This window comes from Vipera berus (assembly GCF_964194415.1).
Source record: "Vipera berus genome assembly, chromosome: 6".
NCBI lineage: Eukaryota > Metazoa > Chordata > Lepidosauria > Squamata > Viperidae > Vipera > Vipera berus.
In genome coordinates, this window is record NC_138208.1 from 60,449,672 (window position 1) to 60,466,717 (window position 17,046).

Consider the following 17,046-nt stretch of genomic DNA (forward strand, 5'->3'; position numbering starts at 1 on the left):
ACCGGTACCGGGCCATGGCATGCCATCAACTGGGCCGCACAAGGAAAGTCCCATCTGCGGGATGTAGGCAGCACACAAAACCACGCCCCCTACGGTCTGTAGAAAAACCTCTCTCTACGTAACCGGTCCCTAGTGCCCAAAAGATTGGAGACCTCTGGGTTAGAAGACAAAAGGCACAGTTGGAAATGTTACATTCTTTGCTTTCCAGCTGCCTCAGACATCCAGAGGGATTGTTCCATTACTGTAATATCAAAACTTCATTAGGGTAGGTCTGACCATACCATGGGCCAGATTTCAGGTAGTGGGCAGTATGTGTATATGAATCTGAGGTACATAATGGTGATTTAAGGAATATTGTGGTACTGTTAAAAATGTTATTTCCCCTGTTCTAAAAAAAGATTATTTCCAGATTAGCTTTTATCAATAGTTTACCTCCTATGATAATTAGAAAGAAATTGGTCAAAAACCTGACATTGTTATCCACACCTGCCTATTAATTCTAACTAAACTCACTTACTTGGCAACTAATTCCTCCCACTGATTTCATTACACTTACTATTACAGAAGTGCCTGTAGGATCCCAACCTCAGTCTAACTTTTAACATTTCTACATTGAGAAGTGAATTTATAACACAAACCATCAACCACAATGCAAAGTATCCAGACCTGGAAAGCTTGACTCTAAAAGTGTGTCTCTGTTTTCACCACAGTGCTTACAGTAAATTGATCTCATTTCCTACCTTGGAGGCGCTTCACATGCTTTCACAGTTTGTGTCACATCCAGGATTTTTTTTTACATTTCTCACAATCAGGATGCACAACTGAGTACTGGAAAACAATGGAAGACTAGAACTTCTTGTACAAAATTATTATTATTATTATTATTATTATTATTATTTTTATTACTACTACTACTAATAATAATCGTGGACAAAAATGCCAAATCCAGTCTAAACATCTGGCTGATTGTGCAATGAACCATAACAAATTGAGGACATGTAGGAAAGTTGGAAATCTATATCCATGTTCTTTCCCCCATGCACTTATGAAGGATATTCCATACGCTTCTAAGAGAGGCCTGAATTCAATAAAAAGATAGAATGAAAGAAATAGTTAGTTTCTGAAACAACAGATAACAATATTGATCATTCACAAATTGCTTTCATGGTTTTCTTCTGTCTCTGCGGTCACTGGGGGGAGTCCCCCATTGTCATTCAGTCGTTTCGCCCTGTAAGTTTCATAGTGGATGTTGTGAGTGACTTCTTTTAGGTCTTGAAGGTGGGTCCTGGAGAACAAGGGAAAAAAAGGTGAACAGAAGACAAAAAGCATATCCTGTTACAACACAGAAATACAGGAGCACATATAAATAATAATAATAATAATAATAATAATAATAATAATAATAATAATAATAATAATAATAATAATGATGATGATGATGATGATGATGTTGGAAGGGACCTTGGAGGTCATCTAGTCCAACCCCCTGCTCTCGCAGGAAACCCTATACCATTTCATACAAATGGCTGTCCAGTCTCTCCTTTAAAACTTCCAGAGTTGGATCATTCACAGCTTCTGGAGGCAGGTTGTTCCACTGATTAATTGTTCTAACTGTCAAAAGATTTCTCCTTAGTCCTAGGTTGCTTCTCTCTTTGGTTAGTTTCCATTAATTGCTTCTTGTCCTGCCTTCAGGTGCTTTGGAGAATAGCTTGACTCCCTCTTCTTTGTGGCAGCCCCTCAGATATTGGAACACTGCTATCGTGTCACCCCTTGTCCTTCTCTTCATTAAAGTAGACATACCCAATTCCAGCAACCGTTCCTTATATGTGTTCCTATTCAGTTATTTAATATGGCAAATGGTCAAAATTATCCAAATATATTAGCTTTTATATTTAAATTGTTTGAAGACTGAGTAGTTCCCTTATTCTCCTGCATTTTCATCTTTCAGGATTGTCATATATGATTGATAAATTTCTCTAACCCTTTTTTAACCTTGTAGCCATTATCACATCTTGTGGCAGAACATTTCTTAAGTGTCTATTATTTGAAGAAGTATTTTGTTTGTTCCAAATTTATCCTATAGTCATGAAAAATCTATCCAGCTTAATGAACTATAGACAATAGGGAGCAACTGAGAAAAAAGAAGTATTTGCATCTCTCCTTTTTATTACTTTATTTGTTCCCATTCTATGCAAGGTGGGAGGGGGTTAGCAAGTTCTTTGTTGTAAATATAGATAATCCTTGAGGTATGATAGGTCATTTAACGACTATTCAAAGTTACCATAGACCTCCCAAAGTTAGATATGATCCTGTTACATTGCATGCAGCCATTCACCTCTGAGCACAGAGATGTTGCAGCATGCCCATTCATCTACTCCCCCGCCATCCTGCCCTGCCAGGTCCCCACAGGCACTGGGCCTGCTTTGTCCCCCCACCAAGTTCTACACACTTTTCACCCCCACTCGGTTTACTCAGTTACCTTTGGAGGATATCCAGAGCTCAAGAAATTGGGGTAGAGAAGCAGGACAGGCCGCTGTGTTGCTGGGCCATTGCTGGACCATGTGGTACAACCAAGGAGAAAAATCCTGCCAGTTTTCATTGCTAGCCTTAGCTCTCCCAACACTGCTAATGATGGGGTAGCCAAGGCTAAGGCTACCCCATCATTAGCCACATCATTAATGCTGGGGGAGCTAAGGCTAGCAATGAAAAGAAAGCCAGCAGGGTTTCTTCTCGATTTTGCCATGTGGCCCAGCAACAGAGTGCCCTTCTTTCCTACCCTGACCTCCTAAGCTCTGAGGATCTTTGAAGGATAAGTGTGCAGTTGTGACGGAATGGGGAAGAGAGAAGGCCCATAGGGCTGTGGGGACCCCAAGGGGCAGGAAGTGGACCATTGGGTAAATCGGGATGGGGAGAGGCCTTGGGAGGCCTGATGCAGGTGGGTTTGTGCTTGCAGTAGGCCTCCCAGGGACTCTCCTACTCCTGAAGCATCCCATGCTCCACTTAATAACGTATGTGTTTGTTTAATGAATGTATTGGGATGGGGATCGTTAATGAGGCAATTCACTTAACATTCATCCTGAATTGGGCAGGCTCCATTACTATCGTAACCTGAGGACTATCTGTACTGTATCATCTCCCTAGAGACAAAGTTATGGCTGAACGCTGGTGAGGACTGGATTTTTTACCACTCAGTCCTCAGTCAAACTTTCTCCCCTGTGGTGCCAAATTGAAATAATTTTTTTACCATGGTCATTTTTAATGCTGTAGTATGGCAATAGCTTATTTAATTTTTTCAGTTTATTTTAGTAATTTATTCCAGTTTATTTTAGTAATTTATTTCATTTGAATAGGCAACATCTTTAAAAGTCATTCTCACCTAATGACAAAATCTCGTAGCAGAGCAAATTCACAATGGTTGAGATTTTCAACTGTAAATAAAGGAAATTACATTAATCATGTATAAGAATATAGTAATAGAATCACAAAACTGAATGGAAATCTTGAGGGCCAATCCTTGTTTGAAGCAAGGTAAGAGGATATCTTGCCATTCTTAGGTCTCTCACATTATCTGAATGGTAGTGGATTAGATAAAACATTGCAGAAGAATTCCTTCCGATTTGTAAGAGAAGGAATGGCAGAACCTGGGGAGGGAATCTTTTCAACCTAGAATCACTACACCCCAAGCAAACTAAATCCATTCCCTACCTTGAGTGCTACTATCCTTTATCTAACACTAACCAGGTGCTGAATGTTAGTTGAGAAGATTCTTATATATAGGCTTTTAGCAATAAATCGGCTTAATTGATCCTTCTCACGTGATCCTGGTCTTCCATGCCTGTCAGGATCTAAAACAACAATACTCGGCCTAGGTAGGAGATTAGAAAGAAGGGGCCTTTCCACCAACTTCTGCCTAGAATAGGCCTATGCCCTCATGTTTATCAAAAACGTTTTTCTGATGATTGTGAAAACCACCCGAATAATATAGGGCTGCTGTCAAAAAGTTCCAAAAATATCAACAAAAAGCAAGTGAAAGCAAGTGGAGCAGAGATTTGTGAGAAGGAGAAATTTACCTTCACTTGCCTCTTTCCAGATTGTTTTCTCACTCATATTTTTTCCACAACTCTGTTTATTATAAATTCTTCTGTCAATTCAGTTACAACATGACTTTAAGAGGGTTATGAACAAATACCATATGAACTCAAAGCAAAAATCCACTAAATATAAAAAGTTACAACATATCGGAAATTACAACCAGCATGAATACACTAGTAAAACTATGGTGTCATATATCATCAAAATAAAAACTAATGTATTCAGGTACCAGTCCTCATTTTGTGTCCTAATGCAAGCTGAAAGACTCACATTTTTAAAAGCTTCCTGAGTGTTATAATTTATCATATATTATCCTTCCTGGTGCTTAAAACATTTAAGAGTTAATATCAAGCTATTATTCATTAACTGAGATTTTTTTCTTATATATTTCAAACTAAAAACTGATCTAATGGGATTTCTCTTTTTCCTGCTCACCCCCTCCCCACAGTTATTTACAGAAAATTCACCCTTGAAAATAACTGCTATATTTTCCTATTTTATGATTCAGTATTTCAGATAAGCTCTCCTCAATTTATTCATCCATATCATGAATAACTAATGAATCCCATAGAATAAGGGGGGAAAGATAGTGTACATTTTTGTAGGTCATAGGCAAGAATCTTCACAAAAAATGCAACTAGTACCATTTGCAGACTATCTGCTACTATTAGCATTTGCAATATAGTGATATCTAAAAATAGAGCAGTCAGAAATTACAGGATAATGATGTATTTACCTTCAATGACTCCCCAAGGTGTTTTTCTACCTAAGACTCTTTTCCCATTCACTTGATATTCTTTGTCACTGCCCACCACAGCAAATGGCATACTTTCCTGCTGAAATTATACATAGAAATTAATTTGCTTCTTTCTAGTACTGTACAAGTAAGGATGATTTTAGGTGGAAGTTAGATCAAAAGGTTGGCATCACAATTACAGATCAAAATTTAGTAAAACAAATTAGAGACTTAAATTGTGCACATATAAAGAGGATATATAGTGCTTTAATTGAATTGGATTCGGAAACGGAATTACCGTAGTTAAAGATTGTATGATAAAGTGGGCACAAAATATTCAGGAACCAATTTCGTTGGACACTTGGGAGATAATTTGGGTCAGAAATGTTAAATTTACTCAGGCTCAAAACTTAAGAGAAAATTTTTATAAAATGTTTTACAGATGGCATCTGGATCCCAAGAAGTTGTCTAACATGTATCCTAACTTACAGTCTAAATGTTGGAGATGTGGTAGTTTAGAAGCCACCTATTTTCATATGTGGTGGACTTGTAAAAATATAAAAGCTTTTTGGATTAAAATTTGGTGGAACATTCAAAAGATTTTTAAGAGAAAGATAAAGTTTTCTCCGCAATTGTTTTTATTGGGTATTGTTGTAGATTGTGATGTTAAAGAAACCAATTTGATGTTGAATATGATAACAGCAGCACAGTTACTGGTGGGACAATATTGAAGAAGGATAGTTTGCCTACTATAGAAGAATGGGTGCTTAAAGTTTCGAATCTTGCAGAAATGTCTAAGATTTCTGCTTATTTGAAAGATCATTCACAGGAAAGATATATTTCAGTTTGGAGGAGATGGATAGATTATATTCAGAATAAATATGGGACTAAAAAGTTCCATTTAGCTTATGAGTAGATTTTAAAGGGATATTGTTATTGATTGTTGGTACTTTGTATGTATTTATGTTAAAGGGGAGTTAAAGCATATTATGAATTTGGTTAATTGTATATTATGCATATTTTTTATTTAGAATATGATTATTATAACTATAATCCTGTATTTAGCTCTGGGAACTGGGGGGGGGAAGTGGCCGGGTTTGGGGTGGGGGGGATTTGGGGATATATTGTAAAATCTTCTTTTTGTAAAACTCTTTAATAAAAAAAAAGTAAGGATGATTTTATTATTTGTTTGTTTGTTTGTTTCCCACCTTTTATTATTTTCACAAATAACATATCCAACCTCCTCCTAGTTTCCTCACAAGAACAACCCTGTGAGGTAGATTGCACCAAGAGTAACACAATCACCCAGCTGGCTTTCATTACTAACTCAGGAATTGGTTCTTTCCATTTCACCAAACCTCCTGTACTGTTATAAAATAATATGTGTATACGAGCTGTCATTGCTAGTTTCTCTCTCTGTGCAGTAGGTCTATACACAGTACACGCAATGTATAATGGAAAATACATTTGAATACTAATGATCCTTTAAGCATCTAATAAATAAAAAGGCAGCACATAAATACGTCTAAACCAACAATAATTAAATAAGTTTGTAAAAAATGTATTTAAAAATAGATTCCCTCACTAAATGCATAAATTTCAAATGTATGTAAAGATAAAAATTCCTTACATTCCAACTTTGGATTCAGTCTCTAAAAGCTACATATGATCTAATTTAGTCTCTAGTAAAAATAATAGTTTATAAAAATCTATAGTTTATATATTCTCAATAACTACATGCACATCCTACATATAGCTCATATCAAACAAACCAAAGATGAAAAAACAGTGGTTAAACTACCTCACAACCTACTGCAAAAAGTCAATTGGTATTATAAACATCGCACCCTGATTTTGTCATTCTCTGTTTTGTCTTCAAGGTCTTCATCAAACTCTTTCTGGGGATAAAATTCAATTCCATTGACTTCTAGTTCCTTACGGACCTGGTTAGAAAAAATATTTGAGGTTGAAAAGACTATGCAAGCAGATAGCATTTCTGACACAAACTAGAAAGATATCTGGATTGTGTGCTTTGCTAGATGCTTTCCCAAGGGAGACTCACCCTCTGTTTGAACTCAATCTTTTCTTCCATAGTCATGGTGTCTGCCTTGGCAATAACTGGAATAATATTTACTACTTTGCTCAAATGTTTCATAAATTCCATATCCAAAGGTCGCAAACTGCAGGAAGAAGATGATTAGACAATTATAACCATCTTTACTATAAAAAAGCATCTTAATAATTTAATAATAATTAATATAATTAATTCCTCTAATGCACAGGTCTGCAACCCCTCTGGAGCCACATGCGGCTCCCAGTCCCCTGCCATGTGCAGTCCCCCCCCAAAAAAGTGGGACTTAAAAAGTTCAACCAATCAATTCAAATATGCAGGGTAGGTGCATAGCTCGCCTTGGCTCCACTCTTCAGTCAAACCCTGTTCTGCGCATGCGCGCATGTACGCACATGTGCACACATTTTTTGCGGCTCCCAGTTTTTCCTTTTGTGAGGGAAACGGTTTGAGTGGCTCTTTCAATGTTTCAGGTTGCTGACCCCTGCTCTAATGTATTCAGCTCCAGTTTGGAAGGTGGGGGATAAGATACAGGAGCCGAGTTGATCTGTGACTCCAGGTCCTTTCCTATTAATTTATGGCCATCAGGAAGACACTTTGACTAGCAGAGAAAGAAAAAGAAATAAATTCTAGACACTAAAACTTCATGGAACATAAAATAAACAAAAAATCTCAGCGACCTTGAGGTAAAGTGCTAAATATAAAGATTACATAAATGCCTGTTTTACCAAGTACCACTCTTGTTGGCAAGCATAACTGATAGCAGTTACTAAAGAGTATAGATAGAGCTGGTAAAATAATTACATTTGTGTGATCACACATATTAATATATTCATATTAAATATCTAGAAACACTGTGTTCACTTACAGTACTGTATACTTGAATTTTGAAAAATTTATATATGAACCAGCCTTCAAATACACTATATTGAGAGTTCAACTAATGAAACGACAGCTATAACACTAGCTACTACTTTCTACCTAACCCAGATAGAATTGGAAGAAGAAAAAGACTTGACTGATATAATGACAATTATATTACATCAATCATCAAAAACTGAATTATCAAAGCAAAACTACAATGGTTACAAAGGGGACATTTTCCTTGCAAAATTGATATTTGGATACGCTCCCTGGATTCAAATAAGCGGTATAGGAAGAAAGGGAGATACATTTGAGAATTTAAAGATGCCAAAAGGGAAGCCTGATTGGCACAAAAGGAAGGCAAGAGTTAGATTTAAAAAACTGAATTTTTTTCTTTTTTGGGATTCCTAAAGATAGAGTACAAAAATATTTTTCAATGGATTAAGGGGAATCTCTAAAAAATATAACTGATTTTACATTTAGGTTTTAGATCTGTAAGGGAAAACAAAAGTAAGCTTTTAGAATATAATTCTGAACTATATTATAGAATTTAGAATGATATATCAAAAGATAGTATTTTAACAATTGATGTACAGTTAAGACGACTTATAGAATATATTAGTTACTACTTTTGAACTATATTATAGAATCTAGAATTTTATATATAAAAGATAGTATTTTAATAACTGTTGAACGGTTAAGACAAAAAATATCTTTCTAATAATTGGCGATTTGTTAAGATGAAAACTAGACTTTAATGGTAAAACATAAGAATATTTTGTAATGAACAATGTAAGTTTTGTAGACAAGAGAATTATTCTTTATTGAAATAGGGAATTGTGGGTTACCCAAAAATTAAGCTTTCTTTTGTATATATAGGCTATTCTAGTATATTCTATTGCAATTAGATAAAATTTAAAAACAGGATATTGATATGTATTAGTGAAAATATATTGAAAATTTTGTTAATTGACTAGGTTACAACTAGAAGTGTATTAACTTGACTATTTTGACTATGTGATAACTAAGGGAATCAGAGAGGGAATCCCTGTTGATGCAACCTGAACTATTTACAACTTGTTATTTGTTATTTTGAACTACCCAACCACCATATTGCTTCATAAATACATGTATATATAAATATTTAAAAAATCAATAAAATTTGTATGTGTGTGTATATATGTGTGTGTGTGTGTATATATGTATATGTATATGTGTATATATATCTATATATATCTATATCTATCTATCTATCTATCTATCATCTATCTATCTATCTATCTATCTATCTATCTATCTATCTATCTATCTATCTATCTATCTATCTATCTATCTACTGTCCTGGAAACTTGTATATAATAATTATAATAAATAGGAATAGCTCTTCTAGGTCTTCATATGCATGATTAGGTATAGAGATGTAACATGTCTCAAGCATGGATTTTGCTTTGGGTAAAGCTTACCACTCTCTTCTTTGGGCCTTTGGAAGAAATATTACCATGAAATCTGTGCTGCAGAAGTTACAAGGGGAATTTATTCTCGCATCCTGCTAGTCCGAAGAGGGTATTTTTTCCTCCCATAAATAAAACCTATCAGTAACAATCCTAATTCCCCTCTCTTCATCTTATGGACCAGCCCCAGAACTAGGAGAGATACATACGAGTGGCCTGTGGGAGAGATAAAGTAGAGGCAACAGTGGACTCTTGTATCTGGGATTCGTTTCTTTCTGGCAATATTCACCTCTTCCTTCAGGAATTTCTCATATTGTTCATTGATGTATTTTTCAATGGGCTCCCAGCTAAGCAAGCAGAAGAGAAGAAGCAGACAGACAATCTTTTTATTTCTTATTCTGACATGTGCTAATAGGTTTTGGGGAGGAAACAAACCACAGGCAATTATACAGGACCGAAATGATTTTTGGCAGGGTCCATTTTATAGCCAAATAATCTGACATTCTGATCTAACTGATATTACAAAATGAAGTTGGGATGCTGCTAATATGATTTTAGATTTAGATTTTAGAATCTTTGTATTTTGCAACTGTCACCAGATTTCCACAATTATAACAAATTACTGAGGTACTGTATATATCGTGTATGGAACATGCTTTATGAGTCACAAAACAAATCATGTAGCATAAAAAATAGCTGGATAATTTTATAGGTCATGGAATAAATAGAATATGAAATTAGTAAAATGGCTAAAATGTACTAATGGTAAATGTTGTACGTTCTCTGAAATTATTTGTGATATTTTCATGTATATTGAGGAAATTTAAAATTCCTTTGCAGCTTGGGTCTCTGGGATGACACATATTTTTCATATTGAAAAACATGTCCTTTATGCAGGATGTCCATTTTGTCATTTAGCAGTACAGTGTTCCCAGGGAATAGGGAACCATTCTAGAATTTGCAATGATGCTTATAGTGGTAGGAGTTTTCCTCAGAGATATCAAGTCTCTAATCCACTACAACTTTGAAATACAAACAGTTTCCCAACTGCTCTTCATACTGACAGCATAGTAAGCCACACTAAAGGGTTTTTGTAATTCTACTAGTACGACCATTTAGGGGGAAATTAACCTCCTTAACCTCATGTGATCAGTAAATCAGTTGTTAAAAATAATTTAACCAATACGAGATTACAGATAGTCCTTGACTTGCAACCACAATTGGGACTGGACTTGATTTTATGACCATTTTACTTTGGTTGTTAAATGAAACACATGGTCATTAAGCAAATCTGGCTTCCCCATTTATTTTCCTTATCAGAAGTCAGCTGGGAAGGTTGCAAATAATGATTCTGAGCACAGGATACCGCAACCATTATAAATGCGAGCTGGTTGTCAAGTGCCTGAATTGTAATCATGTGACTGCAGTGGAGGTGCAACAGTTGTAAATTTGGGGACAGGTTATAAGTCACTTTTTTCTGAAGGCGTCATAACTTTGAATCGTTACTAAATGAACACTCATAGTTTGAGGACTACCTGTATTAAAACATTCCTGTTGGCATTTGTTTAGTAAATGTCATCATATCATCAAAACTGTAGTTTGAAGTAACTTGGAGTACAAGGCACATACTATATTGCTGTATGCTATTTCTGAAAATTTTTATGTGTGTGTGTGTGTATTAATCAGAGTTTGCAAATAAGAATTCCACTATATTTAAATCCTACCCACTTCTCTACTTATATCAGAAAATACTTACCAATTTTCATTATTGATCTGGTCACCAAATCCAGGGGTGTCAATAACGGTCAGCTTCATTTTGACACCGCATTCTTCAATAACTGGGGGAAGAATGTTGCTGTTACTTGCCTTCAAAAGTAATCTCCCTCTGTTTCTCTCTCTATCAATATAATTAGGGCATGAAGATCTTTCTAGAGGACAAAAAGAACTAAGAGTTTTATAGCCCTTTAGAAATAATTACTTCTCCAAGTATATATTTTTAGTGAGTGGAGAAAGCATGTAGTGGATCATGAGTGAAACATTTGCAACCATCCCTAGGTGAATAAGACAGGAGTAAATAAATCCAGGGGAAGAAATGGAGGTAGTGACAGATTTTGTTTTCCTGGGCTCCAAGATCACTGCAGATGGGGACTGTAGCCAAGAAATTAAAAGACGCTTGCTCCTGGGGAGGAAAGCCATGGCAAATCTAGACAGCACACTAAAAAGCAGAGACATCACCCTGTCAACAAAAGTGCGTATAGTCAAGGCTATGGTCTTCCCAGTTGCAATGTATGGCAGTGAAAGTTGGACCTTAAGAAAGGCTGAGCGCCAAAGAATTGAGGCCTTTGAACTGTGGTGCTGGAGAAGACTCCTGCGAGTCCCTTGGACTGCAAGGCGATCAAACCGGTCAGTCCTAGAGGAGATCAATCCTGACTGTTCTTTAGAAGGCCAGATCCTGAAGCTAAAACTCAAATCCTTTGGCCACCTAATGAGAAGGAAGGACTCACTGGAGAAGAGCCTAATGCTGGGAAAGATCGAGGGCAATAGAAGAAGGGGACGACAGAGAATGAGGTGGCTGGATGGAGTCACTGAAGCAGTAGGCGTGAGCTTAAATGGACTCCAGAAGATGGTAGAAGACAGGAAGGCCTGGAGGAATGTTGTCCATAGGGTCGCGATGGGTTGGACACGACTTCGCAGCTAACAACAACAACAAATAAATCCATATTCACAGGGAAGCCTATTTATGTTTGACATATATTAATAAATTAAATACTCTGATTATATTGTATTTATTTACAATATCTGTAATCCTTGACTGGTATGGACTAGAAGGCAATATCTAGTTGATATGTCCTTCAACTAGAAGATTACTTATAATCCAAATATAGCCCAAGTAAGACTCTGTTTAGTTCTTGGCACCAGGAAATAATCTTGACCAATAATAACAATGGTTCAAAGGTCATCTGATTGGATGGATTCAGCCATGCCACTTCCATTTATCCATATAGGGACAGTCCATCTCTGTACAACCACAGTATGTATAAAATTGTATGCAGCTAGGATTATACCTGAATAATACTGTATATTTCTGAATATGTCCTGCAAGGATGGGTGGAATAAGTAATAGGGATGGTATACTGGACTGGATCAACCTTTCAGAGTTGTATAAATGAGGTCTTTCAGATATATCAGTGCTTTCAAAGCTATTTTACCTCAAAGGTTCCCTAGTATATAATAATTACACCATTGTGATTAATGTATAGTATTGACACTTTCACAAATGAAAATATGGCGTGTCAATAACACTGGAGTACTACACACACACACACACACACACATATATATATATACCCTAAGATGGCAAGGTTTTAAAACAAACGTTCGAACACCGGGATAAGATAAAACCAAAACAGTTTAATAAAATCGAGCTTTCATTGGCCAACTATATTGGGGAGACGGCAAAACGGTTGGGGACTAGGATGCATGAACACGAGCTTGCAGTTAAAAGACAGGAACAACATTCGTAGGTGTGGGCGCACATGGCTACACACAATCATACCTTCGATTTGGTGGGGGCTGAGGTGATTGCCCAAGATAACACCAAGGGCGGCCAATTATTTAAAGAAGCCTGGTTTTCGGACCGTTCCTCAATTAACCGCCATATAGACCTGCTCCCTGCATATCAACCCCATAGGAGTTGGAAGAAGAACGGCGCAGGCAACGCGAACACTCACGGAGTATATCGTCGAGCCGAGATCTGGATCACATGGTTACACAACAACATTGCATTGCAATAAGCAAAAAGGGGGAGGAGCAATCCCTAAGGACGTTTGGCATGAGGACATGCGCAATGACGAGGGCGTCGATCGCGATCAGAAGAACAGGCAGCGATTCCCCCTCGACAGCTAGCACCCAGAGGCAGTCGCACTCCGTGAGAACAACTGCAAAGCAGTTCGAGACAATACAGCTGATGGAGGCAAATAGACCTGTGACGTGTTCCATGAATAGAGCGCAAAAGCGCCAGTGATATAAATGTGGTTCTGCCTCTCCAGCAATTCTATCCTGACGATGTTGGCAGTTGGCCAACGAAAGCTCGATTTTATTAAACTGTTTTGGTTTTATCTTATCCTGGTGTTTGAACGTTTGTTTATATATATATATATATATATATATATATATATATATATATATATATATATATATATATATATATATATATATATATATATATATATATATATATATATATATATATATATATATATATATATATATATATATATATATATATATATATATATATATATATATATATATATATATAATGTGTGTGTGTGTCTGTGTGTGTATACACACACATACATACATACTTTACCATCTTAGGATATATTACACACAGACACACACACTTTCCAGAAGTCAAATATAATATCCCAGTCTATTCTGTGTTACTCCAGAAATGGGTGCAAAAAGGTGAGGCCAGTATCACAGCATCACTATCCCTTCCGTTATTATATACCCTTTATGTCAGTAACATGGGAAGCATGGTTGTTTTACTTATAGTTTTGTGTTATAGATAGTTGAGCAAGGGAAGTGAGTGCAGTGAGATCTCCTTTTAGTAAGTAGGTAAGTTGCTTTTCACATTTTCAAATTCTGCCACTGCATATCTACCCCAGCAAAACTACTGTTTTGTCTGTCAGACTACCAGCAAACTTTGCATCTATTTAGCCTAGTATTTCCCCTGCAACTGGCCCTACATCTATCGTCACATTTTATATATTTTTTCAAAGAGATAATTCTTTAAAAAAAATAACTGAGCACCCCACTCCCTAGAACTGGAACAGCACAGCAGATTCTTTCAGATTCTTGTCATTCTCCTGGGAGAGAGAGCCCAAATTACTGGATGAAGAAAAAGCAAGGAGTTCTATTTCAGTTCTTCTTTTGAAAGCTGTGCTGCCCTGACCCTAATTCTTTTTGTAATTAATAAAGAAATGGCTTAAAAGCCTGTCATAATAAGCCACAGTTTATCTGCATACTAAGAAGAACTGGCTTTTACCATGCCCAATAGCCTTGATTTCTACAGTCTTAGGGATCTTCTCGTCACGGTTCCAGCCTGAAGACTTCCTGCTTACTTGGGATTTGAACAGTGTGTTCACCAGTGTTGATTTTCCAAGTCCACTTTGGCCTAGGAGAAACAACATACAAACAGTATAAAATAAATCTTTGGCTAGTGTTAATTGCTACTGTATTTTTTTTATTACTACTGCTTTGACTTCAAATCCTCCCAGGGAGCTCCTTTTAATGGCTCTTTTTTCACTTGCAAGGTATACCTCCATCAATCCCAGTGTTCCTCATTGATCACACAACATAGGCCATATCTTGTCTCAGCTCTGAGTTAAAATAGTAATAATCTTACACCAATCCTTCATAAAAGAAAAGGTTTATCTTGCTTAGGCCAGTCAGCATGGGCCTAAGAATACACATACACACACACACACACACACACACACACACACACACAATTTATACAGCTGCCTGGAATGGACCATTATTGCAATGTGTGATTTGGGGTGTATCCTGAGCATGTGGGAAGATTTAGCTACACTCCTCGTTTAGGTTACTGGCCAACTGGATATTTTAACCATTAATCAGATTTTGACCAACTACCTGTCTGAAATATGTGAAAACAATAACTTAGTTATCAAGGAACTAAGCATGCAAAAGAATGAATAATCCAGACAACCTATTGTATGGCAGCATCTCTTTTTACGTGTCACAGCAAAATCTGGATGGTAAACTAGTGAAAAAAGGACCATTGGGTAGATTTAAAACATAATAAAGAAATGCTGGCAGCCTTTCTCAACTTGGTACCTTCCAGACATGTTGGAATCAGAACTGCTGTTGCCCATGCTGGCTATGGAGTTTGGGAGCTGTAAAGCTCATTTACACATCCTCCTTGCCTAATGTGAGAATGTCTCCCCCCTGCTTTTTGTTAAAAGAAACAGGTAACTTTGTCCAAGCAACCCAAGTCCACTGTGAAAGCAACTATACCTCAAAAGTTTTGTTTTTTTTGTTTATGCCTCTACAAGTGGATTTTAGCTGTCTGTCTGCAGCACAACATTTCACTATAGGCAAATACTTCTGCTCCAGTTGGTTACCATGCATTGTGGTAGAAACACCTCTTTTCTGCTCACTGATATCCATGTCTGTGTTAGCCTGGCCACAAGGCTGCCTGCCCCCTGTTCTGAAAGGATTTTCACTGATGGACTGGTAAAATGCTGGACTGCTTAATGAATGGACAGAAAGGCTGGAGTGGTCTGATACTATGTTTTTAGTTTTTTTACAATTTTCTTTTCCTTAATCAGGTGAAGTTGACAAATGTTCTGCCAAGTTCCTCCTCTGTCATAAGTATCAGGAAGAACAGTAAAACTGAATTTTTCTTGTGCTGGATGAGAAAATGTCAAGCACAAGAAGGAATCAATGGAGGCAGCTCATATAAAAGCCACATTGTTCTTCACCACCACCACCACCCCTCCAAAAGTAAAGCTGCTTGCTTTCTTGGCATGGATAACGGGGGAAAAAGCAAGGGAATCTATCAATCAGGGTCTGTGATTATTGTCTGGCCAACACTTTTGTCAATGTCATTTCCAACTGATTTAAGCACAGAAACAAGCAGTTTAAAACTGTCACATGGAAGCAGCCATGGCATCAATTTGTTTGGAGGATATTCATCCAGGCAGAGACTGGTTGAAGTTTGATTACTGATTGCCATGAGAGAAAATGCTAGGTCAAAAGAAAGAACTATTTAGGATGAGATACTTGCTTGGTAGGGCAGCAATCAGGAGCAGAAGTAGAGCCTCAAGGAAATACTCATGCTTGTAGGAAATGCTGCAAGGCAACTTCAAAGAAAGTACCTAGATGAAGTCTCTCCTACCCCAAGCCTTTCTTTCCTACCTACAACCATGATGTTGAAGTCAAATCCAGTTTTCATGGTCTTCTTCCGCATTTGCTCTATGATAGTATCAATCCCAATGTAACCCAGTAGGTTGGAATTAATACTGACAGGTTTCATTGGTACTACTGGCTTTTGCCGTGGCTCTGGTACCAATTCAGACATGACTGCTTCAGACTTGGTATCTGCTGAGCCTGCAAATAGAAGGAAAATGAAGAATAAATTATGTCCCCAAAGCAAGTTGAATATAAGCACTAGTTCTTGGGGTTGATATTCCTGACCAGTTTGCCCTGTCTTGAGTATGGGCCTTTGACATATTTTGCAGGAATACATGATATTGCCCTTTGGCTGCCCTAGGACATCAGGAAGGCAGTCTTTTTTCTTGCTGTACATTAAGTGCCAGTTCAAATGGTGCTATTCAGTTCACCTATTGATTTTGATTTCACTGTGGAAAATACCCTATTTCTGATTAGTTTTTATGTACTGTAGCAAATACTGCCTTCCCCCTTCAGTCGCTGATGGAAATCCCTTTCCCCCTCCCTCTCCTTTCCTCTTTTTCTGGTCCAAGACAGGTAAAGAAGAAGGGGAATCTGTCACCCAAGAGCCATGGAAAATGCAATTAGATTAGGCTGCCACCATGGCCAAACCAGAAGAACCAGTTAAATCAGATTAGAGATTTTATAAACCAGTTTCCTTTCCATCCAGGAGTTCAGAAGCTTAAAGCTGGAAAAGCTTTCAAATGGATAAAGAGTCAACAGACTAAATAGCCCAAAGATTCATTCCCCTTGTATCTCCAGAGAAACCAACATTCTCCACATTAAACCACATGGGTACTGTATAAAGAAAATAATCAGTCCCTAGCCCAATATGCATAGGGCTTGTTTGT

At 37.1% G+C, this 17,046-nt stretch overlaps 1 protein-coding gene across 1 annotated transcript; it reads right to left on the minus strand.

The window, feature by feature from the left end:
- Positions 1-1,149: 1,149 nt before the first annotated feature.
- Positions 1,150-16,343, minus strand: SEPTIN3 (septin 3; the record flags this gene model as incomplete). The annotated part of the gene is made up of 9 exons (XM_081331871.1): positions 16,163-16,343; positions 14,265-14,393; positions 10,968-11,049; positions 9,421-9,558; positions 6,891-7,008; positions 6,676-6,771; positions 4,829-4,928; positions 3,377-3,428; positions 1,150-1,285 (listed from the first exon to the last, which is right to left on the minus strand). Exons 1-9 carry the CDS (start codon positions 16,323-16,325, stop codon positions 1,150-1,152), a joined length of 1,014 nt encoding a protein of 337 aa, XP_081187997.1. The 5' UTR covers positions 16,326-16,343.
- Positions 16,344-17,046: the final 703 nt, after the last annotated feature.